Here is a 21,048-nt window from a genome sequence, read left to right as displayed (position 1 = left end):
ACTTGACGACCCCCAAACGATGTGGCAGAGCATACGGACCCTCACCAACTACAAGGGCCGAGCTGCGACTCAAATGCGGCACTGGCAGAGGACCGAACCTTCAGTACGTCCCACACCAAGCTCAGGAAGAAGCTCCGCCCCACTCATTGTGGAGATAGTGGCTTGAGACGTGTGCTCCATGCAGTCAACCACAGGAAGGCCACTGGACTGGATGGAACACCAGGCAAAGTACTTACGGGCTGTGCTGACCAACTAGCACCAGTCTTCACAGACATTTTCAATCTTTCACTAGAACAATTCTTAGTCCCAGCCTGTCTAAAATCGGCCACCATCATCCCAGTACCCAAGAAGTCACCTGCTAACAATCTGGGCAATTACCGCCCAGTAGCTCTCACACCAATCATCACTAAATACTTTGAAAAATTGGTACTGAAACACGTCAAAGCCTGTCTTCCCCTCATCCACGACCTGCATCAGTTTGCATATCAGCTGAATAGATCCACCGAAGATGCAATAAAAACCACCTTGAGAAAAGAGGGAGCTCTGTCAGAATGCTTTTCATCAACTACAGCTCAGTCTTTAACACCATTAGACCGGACATTGTTATCCCCAAGTTGGCCAATCTGGGGCTCCCACCTTCCACATGCTCCTGGATCGATGACTTTCTGGTCAACCGACCCCACCATGTGAAGCGAGGTCGCCAACTCTCGTCTGCCTGAACGCTCAGTACCAGCTCGCCCAAAGACTGTGTGCTGAGCCCACTACTCTACTCGCTCTACACACACGACTGCAGACCCACGCACCCTGAGAACATCATTTTTTAACTTGCGGACGATATAACGGTGATGGGGATGATCACAGGGAAGAATGAGAGAGGTCCTTAGACTCGGCAAGTGGTGCGCTCACAACAACTTGGAGTCGAATGTCCCAAAAACCAGAGAACTCATCCTGGACTTCCGACGGAACAAGGCTGCTCCGTCACCCCTGTATATTAACGGCGAATGTGTGGAGCAAGTAGAGACTTTCAAATTCCTAGTCCGAGTCCACAACTCTGCTGGTCACTTGGGCGGCAAACGCCACTGCACAATAAAAGCATTCAATTCAATTAACAATACGGTTACATTTGTCGCAACGTTGCTGTGCACTCTTATGTCGACAGATGGCAGTAGTTAAATAAACCGGAAGCCTAAGGCACATCAAAGTAGGAAGCAATCCAAAAACGCGGACGGAAACCACGAAGAAGTCCGGTGCTCGTTTACTAGCTCAGCTACGGGTAGTTCGTGGGAATTTTCAGGTAAACACAATTCCATCTTCTTCTTGTTCTTTTTAATTCCTACCTTCTTCTTATAAATCCTTTATTATTGTCGTTTTCGCAGAAGACATAAAAAAGAGAAAATGACTGCAACACATCACCACCGTGCCGCCATTAGCGAGGGGATGCGCTCGTTATATAAATTCTTAGCTTTGATGCTGAATTGGCGACGTCGCTGCCCTTAAGTGTTCCCGTTATAACCCCTCTTTCTGAAGCTTCACTCGTACGTTATTTCTTTTAGTAGCGGCGTTATGTTATTTAATCTTCACCATTTAAAGCCATGTTCTCCCTGGTAAACAATACGGTAGCATCATAACCAAACATGCAGCCCGCAGGTAACAAATTAAAACAAAAGTTATAGAAAGGCAATGTATATCCTCTCCGAGGTTAATACCATTAAATTTTTATGAGCCCGATGATTGGCATGCGTGTCAGGCGGCTTTCTCAACAAGTAATCACAGTTGATAAAATGATTGGTGTAATATTTTTGTCCTGTAAACTATTCATTAAAGTGTAACTCATTTGTAGGAGCATTTCGCACTAGCTTTAGTCTATAACAGAGCGAAGCTTGATTGTTTATTTATACAAATAAGGCTGTTATTGGCACTGCCCGATCAATTGTGTTTATTTTCAAATTTGTTTCTGTAATGAGCTAAGATGCAACAAGATGGCGCCCAGGTAACGAAAGTAAATGGGAAACTACAGTCATACCTCTACTTACGAAATTAATTGTTCCCAGAACTTTTTTTGTAACCTGAAATTTCACTTTATACAGTGGGGCTAATAAGTATTTAGTCAACCACCAATTGTGCAAGTTATCCTACTTGAAAAGATTAGAGGCCTGTAATTGTCAACATGGGTAAACCTCAAACATGAGAGACAGAATGTGGAGGAAAAAAAACAGAAAATCACTGTTTGATTTTTAAAGAATGTATTTAATCATGTTGGAAAATAAGTATTTGATCAATACCAAAAGTTCATCTCAATACTTTATGTATCTTTGTTGGCAATAACGGGGCCAAATGTTTTCTGTAACTCTTCACAAGCTTTTCACACACTGTTGCTGGTATTTTGGCCCATTCCTCCATGCAGATCTCTAGGGCAGTGATGTTTTGGGTCTGTCGTTGGGCAACACGGACTTTCAACTCCCGCTACAGGTTTTCTATGGGTTTGAGATCTGGAGACTGGCTAGGCCACTCCAGGACCTTAAAATGCTTCTTACGAAGCCACTCCTTTGTTGCCCTGGCTGTGTGTTTGGGACCATTGTCATGCTGAAAGACCCCGCCACGTCTCATCTTCAATGTCCTTGCTGATGGAAGATTTTCACTCAAAATCTCTCGATACATGGCCTCATTCATTCTTTCCTTTACACAGATAAGTTGTCCTTGTCCCTTTGCAGAAAAACAGCCCCAAAGCATGATGTTTCCACCCCCATGCTTCACAGTGGGTATGGTGTTCTTTGGATGCAATTCAGTATTCTTTCTCCTCCAAACACGATAACCTGTATTTCTACCAATAAGTTCTATTTTGGTTTCATCTGACCATAACACATTCTCCCAGTCCTCTTCTGGATCATCCAAGTTTTCTCTAGCGAACCGCAGACGGGCCTGGATGTGTACTGGCTTCAGCAGGGGGGCACGTCTGGCAATGAGGATTTGAGTCTCTGTGGTCTTGTATGTCTTCCATTTTCAAATATTTGCTCCCGCAGTTGATTTCTTTACACCAAGCGTTTTACCTATTACAGATTCAGTCTTCCCAGCCTGGGGCAAGTCTACGATTTTGTCTCTGGTTTCCTTCGACAGCTCTTTGGTCTTGGCCATAGTGGAGTTTGGAGTGTGAGAGCCTGAGGTTGTGGACAGGTGTCTTTTATACCGATAATGAGTTAAAACAGATGCTATTAATACAGGTAATGAGTGGAGACCTCGTTAGAAGTTAGACCTCTTTGACAGCCAGAATTCTTGCTTGTTTGTAGGTGACCAAATACTTATTCTCCACTCTAATTTGAAAATAAATTCTTTAAAAATCAAACAATGTGATTTTCTGTTTTTTTTCCCACATTCTGTCTCTCATGGTTGAGGTTTATCCATGTTGACAATTACAGGCCTCTGTAATCTTTTCAAGTAGGAGATAGGAAATAAAACCAGGGAAAATGCAACGCTCCGCCCAGTGCTCGTAGATATCTGTTATACACGAAAGAGATGCGGCAAAAAAGACAGTGCACTACAATGATAAACAGCCTTTCATGTCTTGGCCACCTGGCTTTCTCACATCTCAATTTTTTTCTCGTATCTAGAGATAATTATTTGCTCAAAATTTTACTCGTATCTCGAAATGCTCGTATGTAGGGGTGCTCGTACGTTAAGGTACCACTGTAGATGTATGACTCTAGTAGAATTATATTGTGGCAAAGAACTCGCAACAATGATCCCCCTTCCTCTCCCTGTCAGATATTATTTGCCTCGTGGACTCGTAGGTGGGCATCGTCCAAGCCGCCGTCGCCAGCATGCCGGCCGCACTCACGGACGCCAGCCAAATCATCTGCGAGGTTTGGGCCAGCAACGTTGACGATGAATTGAGGAAAATCCGACACATCATCCAAAGCTACAACTACATCGCCATGGTGAGCTGGCCAAAACATTTGAAAACAGACTTTAGTGATGTCTTTGGTCCGTGGGAAGTCCACTTTGTTGCCTTGATTAAAGTGTGTAAAGAGTCTATAGAATTACATTCGTTCATCTTTAGTCAGGTCAAAGTCAAAAGCCTTTATTGTCATTATACAACAGCTGCATATAATGAAATTAGTGGTGCTTCAACACAAAGTGCGTGTTTCCTAATAAAAACATAAGTAATTTAAAAAAGTCACGTCCAGGCAAGGTAATTCTAAAATATTGCCATATCTAAGATATTGCACACTCCGAAGTTATTGCACAGAAGGGATTGTGTGTCGTGCTAATGCAAGTTCAGAGCCCTGATGGCTCTGGGAAAAAACTGTACCTAAGTCTATTTGTCCGTGTTTTGTGAGACCTCTAGCATCTGCCAAAGGGCAGCAGCTGGAACAGGTTGTGACCAGGTTGGTATGGGTCCCTAACAATGTTCCCAGCTCTGCTGAGGTAGCGAGGGCTGGCAATGTCCTCCAGTGATGGTAGAGAGCAGCCGATGATCTTCTGGGCGGTGTTGATCACTCTCTGCATGGCTTTTCTGTCTGCTGCCGTGCTTCCAGCGTACCACACTGTGATGCAGTATGCCAGGATGCTCTCCACGGTGGCTCTTTAGGTTACCAGAAGCTTAGTGTCCAAGTTGTTCCTCCTGAGAACTCTCAGGAAATGAAATGAAATATTTTGCTTACCCTCATGACATGACATTTTCAGGCCTTTCGTGAAGTTTTTTTTTTTTAAACAAGATTGACCAAACAATTTTGACAGCCATTTCAGTTCAGAGGGGAGGGGCTATTTTTACATTTGTTCTATCAGAATGATCATATTTAAAAGGACGACTTAAAAAATAAGAATCCACTGACAGGACACTGAGTTCCCGGGAGTGGTGGTGCGTCCAATCGGTGAATTCCGCAGCACGGTAGACTACCAATACCAGCTGCTGCGCTGCAACGTGGACCTGCTCAAGATCATCCAGCTGGGCCTCACCTTCATGAACCAGGATGGGGATTACCCGCACGGCACCACCACTTGGCAGTTCAACTTCAAATTCAACCTCACGTACGTTTGCCTTCATTTGTCTGGATGTTTTTTGTATTTTTTTTAAGCTTAGCATATATTGCCTTTGTGCGCAGCAGTGTAAATGACTCACAGTTGAAATTCTGTCCATCCCCACAGAGAAGACATGTACTCTCAGGACTCGATTGACCTTCTGCAAAACTCTGGGCTTCAGTTCAAGAAGCACGAGGAGGAAGGCATCGACACGCTCTACTTCGCCGAGCTGCTCATGACATCGGGCCTGGTTCTGTGCGACAACGTCAAGTGGCTCTCCTTCCACAGGTGCGTGTCGGTCGCCTTCGCCTTTTCAGCTGCATCCTGTTTGGGGTAACGGTGTCCCGTTCCCTCCAGTGGGTACGACTTTGGTTACTTGGTGAAGCTGTTGACGGATGCTAGGCTGCCCGAAGAAGAACATGACTTCTTCCAGATCCTCAACCTCTTCTTCCCCGCCATCTACGACGTAAAGTACCTGATGAAGAGCTGCAAAAACCTCAAGGTATGCGACACAAAAAGACACTTTTTTTTTATTTTTAATAAAGGTTAGCCCGAGCATTTTCATTGATTTTCAAAACCCACATTTTTTTCAAATACATGTGCAGTCCCTAGGGATCAAGTCCAACTACATAATTCGTTCCGGGACTGAGCTTGTATGTCGATTTACTCGTAACTCAAACGAACATTTCCCATAGAAATGAACTAAAAACAAAATTAATTCGTTCCAACCCTCTGAAAAAACACCCAAAACACGATATTGGATTGGAAAAACATTTTTATTTGTTCTAATTTGCCATCTAGTAACAAATAACTAGTCGTTTAATAGTACTAAAATGTATTTAATAGTACTAAAATTAGACGGCTTTCGCGGAGGGGAGAGAGAGACAGACAGGGGGAGGGGTTGCGCAGCAATGCACTCGTAACATAATAAACACATTTTGCTGAACTTGGATTAAGATGCAGACACTCAAAAATAAATTATATCTAACTTTACACTAAACTTAATTCTAATTTTGTTTTAAATTTTGATACCTTTCTTCTCCCGGGTTGGCTCTATTTGCCCCGCCTCCACCCTGACTTTCAGATGCAATCTATCGAGGGTTGTTTGCTTTTGTCTTCCCTTCAAAATATTCCGAAAATGATGCACACAAATGTCCTCACAATAGTATAACGCACGACCACTTGCCAACGAGAAGTAGTATATACGTCATTCGCACTGAGTAACGGGGGAAAAAACACTGACATTACACGAGGGAGTTGCGACCAGAGACATTACACGAGGGAGTTGCGACCAGAGAAACATTACACGAGGGAGTTGCGGGGAGAGAGACAGTGCCCATGATGTTCTTATGAGCAGCCTCTCGCGTCCACTGTATGCTCGTATCTCAAGATAAATATTTGCTCGAAATGTTACTCTTATCTCAAATTGCTCGTATGCCGGGGCACTCGTATGTCAAGCGTACGAGCATGTCAAGATACGAGCAAATAATTGTCTCTAGATAAGAAAAAAAATTAGAGATGCAAGAAAGCCAGGTGGCCAAGACATGAGAGGCTGTTTATCATTGTAGCGCACTGTCTTTTTTGCCGCATCTCTTTCGTGTATAACCGATAACTATGAGCACTGGACGGAGTGTTGCATTTTCCCGTGTTTCCCCCTTTTTTTTTAACCCTTTTTAGTTCTATTAAACATATTTTTAGTAATATTAAACGACTAGTTATGTTACTTTGTTAATAGATGGCGATTAGAAGAAATAAAATATTTTTTCCAATCCAATATCCTGTTTTTGGTGTCTTTTCAGAGGGTTGGAACGAATTAATTTGTTTTTAGTACATTTCAATGGGAAACGTTTGTTCGAGTTACGAGAAGATCGACATATGAATTCAGTCCCGCAACGAATTAAGCTTGTATCTCGAGGTACCACTGTACTTACAACAAATATGTGAATGAATGGTGTTGATGCACATTTTAAAGGTAATTAAAAAAAGAGCACCACTAAACTTTTTGGGTCATTTGTTTCCATCGTTTAATAAAAAAAACTGAATTGAAAATTTAAAAAGACAATTAGATCTTACTTTTTCACATTTTTGAGCCTTCTGCCATACATTTATTTAATCCAATTGCAACTGTTCCTTCCAAAAATCCTTGATGTGAATTAATATAGCGACACTGGCCCTTCAGCACGTTGTTTTAAGTACCAGCATTGTCAAAATTAACTATAGCAATGAAAGAAGGAAGTTATGTCAAGCGAGGAATTATTCATTTTGGATGTATATACTCCTATCGTCCAGCAAGATGGGACATCCATTTTAGTAACATTAGTCACTCTCTCAGGGGGGCCTACAAGAAGTGGCGGACCAGCTCGAGTTGAAGCGGATCGGTCGGCAGCATCAAGCGGGCTCTGACTCGTTGCTCACCGGCATGGCCTTCTTCAGGATGAAAGAGGTAGTGCACGTTCCTCTGCCGAGGTTGTTCAATGATATTCAGCGTTTTTCGTTTTCACAGCTGTTCTTTGAGGACAACATCGACGACGCCAAGTATTGCGGCCGTTTGTACGGTTTGGGCTCTGGCTCCACGCAACCCCAGAATGGCATTTCCAGCTCGAGTCAAGAGGAGAGCAACAACAAGCACTGACTCTCGGCTGGCCTTGCTTTCCTTGCACTTGTTTTTCAAAACCTTTTAAACTTTGTTTTTGGGTTCGCTAGTTATTAGCGAGTGTGGGACCACAATACCAGCGCCCATTTTTCTTACCAAGCTGCTGACACTTGCTTTTGAAGCGAGCGTCGGTCGGGGCCTCCACTACCCATTGTAAATTTATAAAGTATGCTTTTTTTGGGGAAAGGAGAAGAGAAAAAAAGTTTTAGAATTGTTCTCCACATGCCAAGAGAAAATTTTAAAAGCATGCGTCCGTTTTTTATCCGGGCCGAATACTGTCAACGTGAAGAAGTTACCGTTGTTTTTACGTTATGACTTGTTTTAAACTGTTGTACATTAAATTGTTTTGTATTTTAAATGCACACTTGCTTCTTGATTTTAATGTATTTTCCACTATGCAAAAAAAACCCTTAGAGGTTTTCCTCTAATTCAACAAAAATGGCTGTACACTGTATTGCAAATACATAATTTAGCTCAAACAACGGCAGGAACATCTCGCAGCATTGTAGACATTCCGTATTTCCGCACCAGGTCCCTGGCGTCCTGCTGAAGGGAGTCTGGGACGGCGGAACCGAGGCGGAGGAAAACCATGCAGCATTCCACCACATTGGGATGAGGATATAGCTAGACAACAGAATCCGAAAACACGTACATTAGAGCCGAGAAAGAGCCAGGAAATGTTTGGAGTACACTCATCCCGAGTCAGTACCTTGATTGTATCAGGAATGGTAGCAAGTCGTGCCTGGTGTTTGGCCATTTTAACTGTCAGGGAAAGAAATGTCTCCTCTTCAAGCCTGAAATAGAAAAGGTGAAATACAGTGATAAACTGTAAATTCAAACTGATTGCATTAACCACAACTCACTCCTGTCCATCTTTAACGATATCGTCTCCATTGGCAACCAGCTTGCGTCCGTGCTGCTCCACCATAGCGGCCAAACGCCGCTGCAGTTCCTGGACCACCTGCTGCTCGGCCTGATAGGCGGCGTGAGCGTCAGACACAAGCGAGGCCGCGTCAAAGTCTGACTCGGGAGACACCGTCGTCTCTTGCGGTGACTGTTCCCCATGGGCTCCATTAGTGACGCTATCAGTCGATTGTCGCCACCAGAACTGATACAGGCGATGATAGGCATCCCATGCCCGTAGACTGTCGGCGGCGGCCTTGGAGTTTTCATCCGTAAGATCCCGAGCCTGTGCTGACGCATCCACTAGGATTTCGAAGAGGACCGTCGAAACTTGGAAGTGGGTGGTCTCCCGGAGCCAAGCCGCAGCCAGGCACAGCTCCTTCACCAGCGCCATGCCATCATCAAGTAACCAGGCCAGCATGCCATGGGCCACGTGACGGGACAAACACAGCAGCACCTGAGGCAGTTATTCAGCCGTTAATTTTTGGAACGATTAAAATTAAAAATGTTTGATTACGAACCATGAATCGAATTGGTTAATTTTAAAATTTGGGATCTAACATTTCCGCACTGTCAACTGTGTTGGTTAAATGAATGCATGTCTAGATGTTGCATTTGATGTCATTTCATACGCAGCTGGAAGATGTGTGAAAAATGTGGAATTTTGGTGAAATTCACCCTAAGAAATGTATGAACAACTATGTTAGAGTTTTGAATTTTGCCAATTTTCTTGACTGTCTAGTTGAGGAGCAACAAATCAGCCTCCCATTCTGAAATTAATTGCTGCATTGAAATGACAAGAAACTGATTGTAAAACATTTAGTTACAACATTTTCATAGCTTGCGCATGTTAATTAAAATGAAGGAAATGATCATCTTTCATGGAATGATAACAGATTTAACAGATATTTGGCCATGGGCAAGTACTGCACCAAACAATACCCATTTTGCAATACCGAAAACACGTCAGTGTCGAAAAATCTCAAAATGGATTAGAGTAGGTGTCAAACACATTCCAGATGGGCCAAGTGGGTGTAGGTTTTCGTTCCAACCCACCAAGACGACAGCTTTTCACCAATTGGTTCTCTTACAACTGTAATCAGCTAATTAGTCAGGTGCTGCTTCTTCCAGCAGACCTCCTCATTGACCTAACTGTATGTGCTGTTTCAGTAGGGAGGAAAACCTGCACCCTCTTGGCCCTTTCTGGAATCAGTTTGACACCTGTGCCATTAGACGTTTAGCACCCTCCGTATCATTCAAATTAGTTAATTATTTATAAGGACTGGCCGATAAAGTAATGACACCCCAAAGAAAACTATAACTAAGGCGCCTTTGATTATAATCTGATGATGACTCCTGAAAAATGCCCTAAAAGGCCCACTTTAACTTTCAGCACCTTAGATTTGGACAAGGGGTACCTGCGTAAGAGGCAAATTGGCACTCGGTGCAGGGTTCTCCATATTCTGGAGCTCCGCAAGCAGAGCGCGGAGTTCGCCCACGCCAGCGTCTGAACCCAACCGAGAGACGCCCAAGTGTTGGGCCCAGACATGCTGTGCCTGCTTCAGAATGCCGTCCTTTCCTGGTGGAGCCCACGCACGCCCGACGCAACACAGCTCAGGGAGGACGTCTGCGACAGAGGTGCACAGCAGCTCGGCCACGCTGAAGTGCAATCTGTGAACCTGTGGAATAACCGATTGTTGATGTCTTGCTTAAAATATTAAATTACATTGAACACTTCTTGACATCATACATTTGTCTTTCTGCATTTTTAGAAATCACATGAAAACTAAATTTCACCACATACTTCTTTTGTTGCACTTTATTTCTGTTTAACTCAGTCTGCCAATGACAGCAATAGGCGTTAAATATATTTGGTGTCTATTGCCATGAAATGGAAGTACGGGACTTGACTACTGTGATGCCGAAATGAAACAAATAATAAATTATCCATCCGTCCATCCCTCCTTTCCTCTCTAACACACGGCACATTCAGGGATTGTCCCCTTTCCATTTGTTTTATGATGTTACGCTTCTTTTCATGGTGATTGCTATTCTTTTGGCTGAACCTAGAGCAGTGTTTCCCAACCTTTTTTGAGCTGCTGCACCCTTTTTGCATTGAAAAAAATCTCCAGGGACATCACCATCTAAAAATCTTTTAATTTAAAACTATGTCGCCTATATTGACAATAGTCATTCTCATAAAAGTTTTATCAGCAGGAACCACATAAACTTCCAAAATTATTCCAAAATCAAATTTTTCACACTGACCTAATGTCACCAAAAGTTGATGTCTGCGGACCCTGAACAACTTCCGGTGATGCAAAAATAAGTAATGTAAGGTTTTTAATTGCATAATTGTATGACTTTTCTCCAAATAAGACTTAAATCTCTTAATAATATGCAAAAAAATGTTGTGCTCACACAGACTTTACGTGAGCAAAAGTTTATGTGCTAGAAACCAAACAACTTCCGGTTCATGTTAGAGAAAAATAAGCAACAAAATGACTTTCCCAATTTGAATCTTGTAATAGGATAATCTATAAAATGTAACGTTCATCATATTTTGATTTTAACCTTGTAATTGTTCAATTTTAATCTCGTCATATTTATATGATTTTTTTTCTCTCTGAATATTACATTGTATGACTTCTTGCAATTTCCTACGGCACACCAGTGTGTCGCGGTACATTGGTTGGAAAACACTGACCTAGAGAACCCAGCTTTCTTTTTGCAGCCATAATGTGAGAAAGGAAAAATACTCCGAGTCTAGTACTACGGTGCAGGGGACTTAATGGCGGATGAGGCAAGGGCCTTTTAAAATCCAAACGTTGTGGGTCGAGGACATCTTAATCCAAGGACTCCCTGTATACTTACAAAAAAAGCTTTTTCCATAACTTTAATTTTTGGAGTGCATCTGCTAATTTGTTGCTACTCACCAGCAGGCCACGGTGAGATGCGAGGACCTCATGCACGCCGATCCAGTCCTGCATGGCGGCCATATCCTTGGCACAGCGCAGTGCCAGTGACTGGGACAGAACAACTTCACCCGCCATGTCTGCCAAACGCGCGGCCATTCTTAGCGAGGTCACGTCATTTTTCCGGGAGATCACCTTGGCAGCGTCGAAGCTGGCACCGGCCGCGATATAACTGGGGGAGTGGGTGAGGTGTTAATCGTGTGCGGCTGTTGCCCAATATATAATAAGACCAAGATTGTAACGGGCGAATGAAGGGTTGTTCAAGAGTCCAATCACCATTTGGCCGCTGCAGAGAAATGGCCGTCTTGTTCCAACATAACGGCCCATCCGGTGTAGAGCTCCGTCACGATGGGATCTTCAGGAGACAGTCGTGCTTTGGCCAGCGCAATGGCCTCCCTCAAAGACAAAATACATTTGCCATTTAGTAGTCTGCCTTCATGCTTTACACAAAAGAAAAACATTTTTTTTTAGGGGAAAAAAAAGAAAATAATTGGAAGATTTCTCTACTTAGTTTCATTGACAATAGCTCAGCCTTCATCACTATAATACCGGACATTCTGTCTGACAAACTCTCCCACCTTGGACTATCCTCTTCCATCTGCTGCTCGATTAAGAACTTCTTAACCAACCGTCCACAAACTGTTAGACTTGGTCCCCACCTCTCTTTCTACATTACACTGAGCACTGGCTCCCCTCAAGGCTGTGTACTGCGGCCTCTTCTGTACTCCCTGTACACATACGACTGTACCCACCAGTCTAACTCCATCATCAAATTTGCCGATGACACCACTGTGGTCGGACTCATCTCAGTGGGGGATGAGGTCAACAAACTGTCTTCGTGGTGTTTGGTGAACAATCTCACACTAATAACCACCAAAACGAATGAAATAATCCTGGACTTTCGCAAACGCAGCACAGATCTGGCCCCACTCCTCATAAATGGAGTATGCGTACTACAGATCTACAAATCTGTCAAAGTCCTCATCTTCCAGTCCTTCAAATTCCTGGGGGTCCACGTCACGGACAAGCTCTCCTGGTCTACCTACACTACGGCAGTGGTGAAGAAGGCCCAGAAATGACTCAATTTCCCGAGGGTACTCAGGAGGAACAACTTGGACACTAAGCTTCTAGTAACCTTCTATAGAGCCACTGTGGAGAGCGTCCTGGCATACTGCATTACAGTGTGGTATGCTGGAAGCACGGCAGCAGACAGAAAGGCCATCCAGAGAGTGATCAACACCGCCCAGAAGATCATTGGCTGCTCTCTGCCCTCACTGGATGACATTGCCCGCCATTGCTACCTCAGCAGAGCCGGGAACATTGTCAGGCACCCACCCTGGTCACAACCTGTTCCAGCTGCTGCCCTCTGGCAGACGCTACAGGTCTCACAAAGCACGGACAAATAGACTTAAGGACAGTTTTTTTCCCACAGCCATCAGGACTCTGAACTTGCGTTAGCGCGACACACAATCCCTTCTGTGCAATAACAATGTGCAATATCTTAGATTGTGCAAAATTTAAAATTTACCTTGCCAGGATGTGACTTTTTATATTTTTATATTACTTATGTTTTTGTTTACTGGGAAAACACACTTTGTGGAGTAGCACCACCAATTTCGTTATATGCAGCTGTGTATGATGACAATAAAGGCTTCTTTTTTTTGAAAAATATGAAGAAATGTGAAATAACTAGCTTCAATGTGTTCATTTTGAGCAGTCCAGTATGAAGGACCAAATGGGACAGAATGAAATTGCTCAGACTATATCAAGGAGGGGGGGAAAAAGCACATACAAATGTATTTTTCCCCCCTAATTTAAGCTATCCAACATTACAACCATATAAGTGGGTTGTTAGCAAATCAGTTAGTCAGCCTCCTAAATTGCGGTTGTGAACAAAATAGTCATACCTCTACTTACAAATGCCTCTAGGTACGAAATTTTCAGGTTATGAAAGCCTTTTATATGCAAATGAGTGCCTTGAGATACGATAAGGATCAAAGTTACGAAAGCCCCCAAAAAGTACCGCATTTTCAAACCTATAAAGGGCGCAAATCGTCACGTAACTTGTGCGACGCTGCCTGCCTGTCTTTGTATGGAACCTCTATGCTGGCGGGCATCTGACATTCATCACTCCCGTTCGCAAAACTATTCCTCCTCGCTGTTAAATTGTGTTCGATCCATGGCTTCAGTCCATTTTCCAAGCGTTCACACCCGCATTCTGTTGTCAGTCACGTAAGGCATTTCCTCTGTATATAGCTAAAGTTCTGTTTCTGTGAGTATTGAGTGTTTTTGAGGGTTAAAAGCGCTACGAGCACACGGAAGTCAAATGCCTTTCCACTCGCCTGGGATGTTTTGAATGGATTTACCGTAAAGCTTGTAATACGCGTTGAGGCTATATTTAGGGTGAACGTCCGCTGGGTTGATCGCAATAAGTAGCATGTCAGCAAGAAATAAACCAGTCCCTCAAGCGGTCATGGTCAAACAAAGATTAGATTTTAGTGCACAAACAAGGCGCACCGACCGATTGGACGCATTGACCATTTAATAGAAAAATTTAGACTTTTAAGTGTGCCCTATACGTGTGAAAATACGGTAAATGCATTTCCTTATCCCTTATTTTATCTTGAAAATATTGTCGCAGATTCATCGATTCTCACTTTAGAACCTCGGTACACTCTACTGGGCTCTCATAGCCTGTCTCACAACAACCACTATCCATGTTTCAAGATTCTCTTTTATGTACTTTCTACCGCCGTTCGTCGTCACAGAGTTCTGGCGGTGTTTTCTTTTTTGAGGTTTTCCAAGTGTGGATAAAGCAGCTGCTTCTGTTTTTATCATCATGCCTACCGAGAAAATTACCAGAGTGAATAAAAAGTGGTGAGCGAGGAGGACAATGACACGTTGGTCGAGGGGCATCAAAACAAACTCCCTAGAGTCAATGGAACACTCGACAATACAGGAGGAATAAAACGAGAAGGCAGACGAGGAGGAAGCACCGAAGCGCCAAAGAAATGCTGGAGAAATTTCACGAACATTCTGTAATTCGCAGAAAAAAAGCACATCCAGAAAAGAGGTGTGTTCATGTGTTCGTGTGGTTGTTACCGTTAGCTTCCTCTTGTTCCCCTTGTTTCAAAGCGGATAGATTTTGTATGCTTGTTATTAATTTTAAGACATTAATACAAATCTTTTTTTCATAATTTTCTCAGATTTTTATGTTTTCTCACATCTTTCATAGGAAATTGGGACATTTTGACTAATTTTAAAGAGTTTAGTTGGTACCGTATTTACTCGCATATACAGTGGGTAAATAAGTATTAGTCAACCACCAATTGTGCAAGTTCTCCTACTTGAAAAGATTAGAGAGGCCTGTAATTGTAAACATGGGTAAACCTCAACCATGAGCGACAGAATGTGGAAAAAAAACCCAGAAAATCACATTGTTTGATTTTTAAAGAATTTATTTGCAAATCATGGTGGAAAATAAGTATTTGGTCAATACCAAAAGGGCAGTGATGTTTTGGGGCTGTCGTTGGGCAACACGGACTCTCAACTCCCTCCACAGATTTTCTATGGGGTGAGATCTGGAGACTGGCTAGGCCACTCCAGGACCTTAAAATGCTTCTTACGAAGCCACTCCTTTGTTGCCCTGGCTGTGTGTTTGGGATCATTGTCATGCTGAAAGACCCAGCCACATCTCATCTTCAATGTCCTTGCTGATGGAAGATTTTCACTCAAAATCTCTCGATATATGGCCCCATTCATTCTTTCCTTTATACAGATCAGTCGTCCTTGTCCCTTTGCAGAAAAACAGCCCCAAAGCATGATGTTTCCACCCCCATGCTTCACATTGGCTATGGTGTTCTTCGGATGCAATTCAGTATTCTTTCTCCTCCAAACACGAGAACCTGTATTTCTACCAATAAGTTCTATTTTGGTTTCATCTGACCATAACACACTCTCCCAGTCCTCTTCTGGATCATCCAAGTGCTCTCTAGCGAACCGCAGACGGGCCTGGATGTGTAAGGGCTTCAGCAGGGGGACACGTCTGGCAGTGCAGGATTTAAGTCGCTGGCGGCGCATTGTGTTACTGATAGTAGCCTTTGTTACTGTGGTCCCAGCTCTCTGTAGGTCATTCACTAGGTCCTCCCGTGTGGTTCTGGGATTTTTGCTCACCGTTCTTGTTATCATTTTGACGCCAAGGGGTGAGATCTTGCATGGAGCCCCAGATCGAGGGAGATTATCAGTGGTCTTGTATGTCTTCCATTTTCTAATAATTGCTCCCATAGTTGAGTTGATTTCTATACACAAAGCGTTTTACCTATTGCAGATTCAGTCTTCCCAGCCTGGTGCAGGTCTACAAATTTGTCTCTGGTGTCCTTCGACAGCTTTTTTGTCTTGGCCATAGTGGAGTTTGGAGTGTGAGAGACTGAGGTTGTGGAAAGGTGTCTTTTATACCGATAATGAGTTAAAACAGATGCTATTATTACAGGTAACTAGTGGAGACCTCGTTAGACATCGTTAGAAGTTAGACCTCTTTGACAGCCAGAAATCTTGCTTGTTTGTAGGTAACCAAGTACTTATTTTCCACTCTAATTTGGAAATAAATACTTTAAAAATCAAACAATGTGATTTTGTTTTTCTTCCACATTCTGTCTCTCATGGTTGAGGTTTACCCATGTTGACAATTACAGGCCTCTCTAATCTTTTCAAGTAGGAGAACTTGCACAATTGGTGGTTGACTATATACTTGCCCTACTGTAGGCCGCACCCTTAAAATTGGCTTAGAATGTTGAATTTTACACTTTCTCGCGTATAAGCCGCCCTGATTCACAATTTTCACCTCCATATTTATGGATTTAATAGGGAGTACAAATGTGTTACATTGAAGGGAAAATCTTAAGAAAAATCATGACACGTGGTATTTCTGAGCTCAAAAGCATATTATTGGGGTCAATATCATCAGTTATTATGCCTGTCTTTTCAATGCAAAATATCAAATTATTCAATTTGAAAAAAGAAATAAGTCTATCGTGATGAGAACCCGATGCTTTTTAAATAACATAAATTACAATTTTCTACCAGAAAATTAAGATGTTGTGGCGGCCAAATTGCTTCTAAGAAACGAAAATCAAAGCAGAATTTTGTTTTATTTCATAATCACAAATGTACAACTGGGCGGCCCGGTGGAGCGAGTAACACGAATTCGGTAACACGAGTGCTTTGTGGATCATCCAGGTTACAAGTTCTGACAAATGATTCATCTTGTGCGACTTCAGCGTGGCAATCGATTCGGAATCGATTGCATCGGCAGCCTCTATCGCTTTAACATTTCCGTTTTCGTTTTTTTCATAAGGAAAGTAAGTATTATTAAGGCTGACTAAACCACTAGTCTTTTGTTTTGAAAAAAATCCTATCATTTCCGGGGTTGTTCTAAAAGCAGTAGGCATACACAGCACTGGTATGACTTATCAATGACTGCTTGGGGTAAGCACAAAATGGATGACAATTTGGATGAAACTTCTAATAAGAAACCAAGACACTCGCAGAAGTTTATTGGTTCGTATTAGACGAAATATCCCATGTAGTCTCCAAAAGCATCGAAATTTGCACATTGCACATGTGCGACTTCAGCGTGACACATGGTGGAATTACCGTATTTTCTCGCATATAAGCCGTATTCGTAACTCAAACAATGATGACTGAATCAAGGGTACGACTTATAGGCACACAAGACTTACAGTGTTGCTAGACTCCTTTTCACCAGTATGTCAACAAATTAACATTTACTATTTGTTGATTATTTGCAGTAAGAAAACAACCATTACTGGATGAATTACTAGCTTCCTTATGATATTGACCCTAGTAATGTGCTTTTGATTCATACAGTATCTCAGAAATACCACGTGTGATGATTTTTCTTAAGATTTTCCCTTCAAAGTAACACATTTATACTCCCTATTAAAACCATGAATATGGAGGCGAAAATTTTGAATCAAGGGGCGCTTCTACGCGAGAAATTGTAAAATTCAACGATTTTAAGGAAATTTTAAGGGTGCGGCTTATACGCAGGGGTGGCTTATATGTAAAACACACGTGGAAGGACCCAAACACAAAGAAACTTATTTTCATTATGCTGTACTTTTTCAATAATTTGCAAAAACACAATTTCAATTAATGTAAAAACACGATAACAATTCTATTTAAATTGTCCTACGGTATTCCTTTTTCATTTTTTTTTTTTTACATTTGATATCGATTTTGCGTGAATCACATTCACTCTGGAAAAACTCCAGAAATGGGGTCAACGGAGGCTGGCAGCTCTGTAGATGTGTTCATAACCTTTCTGCCTCTGATGCCTAACATCAGCTTCCTGACACTTGTGTACCTGCACTTCAGTACGAATAGATTTTGCATGTTTATCCATTTTAATGCTTATTAAATAATTTTATGATCATTTCTATCATTTTTGTGTGTGTTTCTCACATCTTCTCACACTGATCAACTTTAAAGGGTTTAGTTGGTAGTTTTGTGAAGACCGTGGAACGAATTAAAGAATTTAGACAAAGTACTGCTCTACTTACGAAATTCTCAATGAAAAACGTTCTGGAACCAGTTAATTTCGTAAGTAGAGGTACGACTGTACCGTATAGATATTTTTTTGCAATATACCTCAGGAGTATTTTGTTCTTTAAAGCCTTTAACTCTTTTACTGCCATTGATAGTTATAGACAACAAATACATTTCAATTGAAAGCCTGGCATTGAGTGAACCCGTTTCACTGCCATTGACGGCGATAGACGTCCAATCCAGGTTGACAGCTGTACTATAATGTTGGTCATGAAGGTACAGCTTGCTTTTGTTTCCTTGATGGTTTTTAATTTAGTAAAAGTTTAGAAATGCCACGCATCAATGTACCTGTAAAGCTTGTGAGAATGCAGCAAGTCAACAGCCTGGTACACCTGGTTGATAGCCAGTAATTGTGCCGCCGCCTTCAGGTACTGCTCCTGCAGACAGAGCTGCTTGACGTAGAGCTCAACGAAGCGGCACCACACCACGTAGCCCGCTGCCAGAACCGGATCCAAGCAAAAACATGACGCATTTGATCAAAAGTGCTTTTATATTTTTTGAGGCAGTGGACAGCAAAGCACTCACCTGCGGGTGCCATAGCGACCAGGTGGTCGGTCAGCTCTCCTCTCTCTGCGGCCAGCTGCAGTGCCCCTTCCAGGTCGCCGCTCCACAGCCGCAAGTAGAAGGCTGACTCCATGTGTCCGCTTTGCACGTGAGCCTCCTCTGGACAAATAAAAAAGCAAAACAGCTCTCTCTTGTTGTCTTACAGGACTAAAAGAAAGTCAAACTCAAAAGACACCTTCCGTGTTGAACATGCGCTGCAGGGCTGCTCTGTCAGAGAAGAGACCCAGGTGGATATGCTGCCCCTGGCCGGCGACGCAGTCTGCAGAGTCTGCTGGAGTAACAACCCAGAGCCCAGTCAATACTACTTACTAGCAAGGAGTTGCACAACCCGGTGAGCAACTAAGGCAACAAATGCACCAAAAATCATTACAATTCCACACATGTTTGTTTACCAAACGTTATCGACATGCTCTTGCCAAGAATCGATATAACATTTTAAAAAGGTGTCACTGTTTAAAAGAAAAGGAATCAACACGTTGTTCGCAGTATTTTCCTCTAAAAATTGTCTTTTAAGTCACTGAATGCCACTAATGGCGCTAGACGCCTAAACCACTTTGGCTGAATTGGGTGTTTGGTGCCGTCAATTGTACTGAAACCTTAGCGGCCATATCCTGTCTTCCCCGTGAAAACATTCGTGACAATCATTTTCTCGCTCACGGACCAACGTTGTGCACGACGGCGGCAAGGGTGAGGCAATCCTGCAGCAGATCCTCTCTGGGCCGGTGGTCCATAGACGTGCTGAGGGGCAAGATGGAGCGAGCCTTCTTCCTCTTGAGAAAGGTTGAGTCTGCGCATGTAACAAGGGTCTTAGGCAAGTGTTATACTCATACATGTCTGATTTGTCATTTATAGTGAATGAAAGGTCCGCCAAGCCTGATACTGTTAAAACCTTTCACACACTCGTGCAGGAGTCCATTAGTGTGTGAGTATAAGTGACATTTTCCACATTATTAGGCCTCGTGATTTGCATGCTTAAATACTTTAAAGACATGAAAGTAACTATGCTTGGCATCGTTCAAAAACAGGATAAGTCACATTACATATTTGTGTAACAATTACAATGCAAATGCAAATAAAAGCCTTACTTGTGTCAACAAGTGTGCCAACACTGATTTTTTAGACTTCCGATACTGATATGCTGCCCATTTTTTAGACCAGTAAAAACAATTATAACTAGTAAATCACACAAAATATTTTTGATTAAACTAAGAACTCCCATTTAGGGTATTTGTTTGCCCGGAGGTTTGATTTCCAGCAGCTCAAGAGTACGATGGTATTGAAAACCCAAGCGACTACTGGATTGGATCCGAATCTGATATTCCAAAAATAGCTGTATAAATTGCCGACAGAGTTACTGAGTATCGGATCAGGATATCACATCATTCAAGTTACTAGATACTTGCAATACACACAATAAACTCACCTTGTTTTTCTTTGCTCTTAACTCCAATAGCGTTTTTGTGTTGATATCCAAATGCGACTGATGAACAACAATATATTATGAATAATTATGTTAGCATGAAGGGTTAACAACGCCAAGACAACAAGTTTCATTTTCACCTGTTGGTGGCACTGGACTGCTCGTAGAGCGGACTTCCTCCTCTTGGGCTTCATCCGATACTTCCTGTCCATTGGTTGCTCTGGTAACCTCATTCAAATGCTCGCCGTTGACTTCTGGAAGTCGCGCTTCAGGGTTTTTATTCTTCTTCTTCTTCAGCTTGGCCTTCTCCTTCAGGTCCACCATCTTTTTTCCTACGAAGATGTCTTTGTCAGAAGACTGACTTTCAAGGTTTAGGGCAGGGGTATCCAAACTGCACCCCGCTGCCCAGGTTTTATTAGCCAGAAGCAAATTATAAAAATATACTAGTTGAATATGGCCCACTAAAGCAGCTTACATTCTGTCACATTTCTCAGCTTTAACACTAGATAGAGGTAATCACTTAAACAGTGTCTCTCCATTATTTTCCATCAATGTAAGAAACGATCTAGAATTTACTTATTTTGTTTTATATAAAGGAAGTTAGATATTAAAAAAAAAGCCAATGTGAATAAAGAGCTGATTTTCTTGACTTTTTTTACTAGTGTAAAAAAAAAAAATCCTATAAATTTTTAATTGTGATTAATCACATGGTGTCCATAATTAACTTCTGACTAATCAATTCTTTAATGTTTTAAATGCAAAAATAATTACTATATTTATTAAAATTTCCTAACAACATTTAGTTGCCGGTACCCCTTAACTCATTCACAGCCATTGACAGTGATAAAAAAATAATCCACTTCAACTGGGAAGGCTGACATTGAGTATAA

The 21,048-nt window shown here is 42.3% G+C and overlaps 2 protein-coding genes across 4 annotated transcripts in view; one reads left to right on the top strand and one right to left on the bottom strand.

Annotated features, from left to right (window-relative positions):
* The first annotated feature begins 417 nt into the window (after positions 1 to 417).
* On the top strand, positions 418 to 8,031 carry cnot8 (CCR4-NOT transcription complex, subunit 8). Of its 2 annotated transcripts, XM_077591950.1 has the most exons (7): positions 436 to 1,294; positions 3,760 to 3,932; positions 4,832 to 5,025; positions 5,143 to 5,304; positions 5,374 to 5,518; positions 7,349 to 7,459; positions 7,520 to 8,031. In XM_077591950.1, the coding sequence occupies exons 2-7, from the start codon at positions 3,816 to 3,818 to the stop codon at positions 7,646 to 7,648; spliced, it is 858 nt and encodes a 285-aa protein (XP_077448076.1). In that variant the 5' UTR covers positions 436 to 1,294; positions 3,760 to 3,815; the 3' UTR covers positions 7,649 to 8,031. The 2 variants fall into 2 exon arrangements, with proteins under 2 accessions (XP_077448074.1, XP_077448076.1); XM_077591948.1 differs by having other exon boundaries at positions 418 to 1,294; positions 7,349 to 8,031.
* The window catches only part of gemin5 (gem (nuclear organelle) associated protein 5), a 25,599-nt gene continuing 11,249 nt past the window's right edge, over positions 6,699 to 21,048 (bottom strand). The window contains exons 16-27 of one of the 2 annotated variants that reach the window (XM_077591945.1): positions 20,299 to 20,490; positions 20,162 to 20,218; positions 19,400 to 19,525; positions 18,914 to 19,006; positions 18,700 to 18,837; positions 18,463 to 18,610; positions 11,824 to 11,943; positions 11,509 to 11,719; positions 9,991 to 10,251; positions 8,533 to 9,029; positions 8,379 to 8,463; positions 6,699 to 8,293 (exon numbers count right to left, since the gene is read on the bottom strand). In XM_077591945.1, coding sequence (XP_077448071.1) covers positions 8,144 to 8,293; positions 8,379 to 8,463; positions 8,533 to 9,029; positions 9,991 to 10,251; positions 11,509 to 11,719; positions 11,824 to 11,943; positions 18,463 to 18,610; positions 18,700 to 18,837; positions 18,914 to 19,006; positions 19,400 to 19,525; positions 20,162 to 20,218; positions 20,299 to 20,490 — 2,078 coding nt within the window. In that variant the 3' untranslated portion in view covers positions 6,699 to 8,143. Of the gene's footprint in view, positions 8,294 to 8,378; positions 8,464 to 8,532; positions 9,030 to 9,990; positions 10,252 to 11,508; positions 11,720 to 11,823; positions 11,944 to 18,462; positions 18,611 to 18,699; positions 18,838 to 18,913; positions 19,010 to 19,399; positions 19,526 to 20,161; positions 20,219 to 20,298; positions 20,491 to 21,048 lie in introns of both variants that reach the window. The other variant, XM_077591944.1, reaches the window with a different exon arrangement.

The sequence above is a fragment of the Stigmatopora argus genome, chromosome 22 (genome assembly GCF_051989625.1).
Source record: "Stigmatopora argus isolate UIUO_Sarg chromosome 22, RoL_Sarg_1.0, whole genome shotgun sequence".
NCBI lineage: Eukaryota > Metazoa > Chordata > Actinopteri > Syngnathiformes > Syngnathidae > Stigmatopora > Stigmatopora argus.
Note: the sequence above shows the minus strand (reverse complement) of the source record. Positions and strands in the feature narration are given on the sequence as shown.

Bases quoted from the DNA above. Each gene is read 5' to 3' on its own strand.
- cnot8 (XM_077591948.1), top strand. From the start codon at position 3,816: ATGCCGGCCGCACTCACGGACGCCAGCCAAATCATCTGCGAGGTTTGG. The intron at 5,305-5,373 runs GTGCGTGTCGGT...CGTTCCCTCCAG, and splicing joins AAGTGGCTCTCCTTCCACAG to TGGGTACGACTTTGGTTACT. The intron at 5,519-7,348 runs GTATGCGACACA...TCACTCTCTCAG, and splicing joins AGAGCTGCAAAAACCTCAAG to GGGGGCCTACAAGAAGTGGC.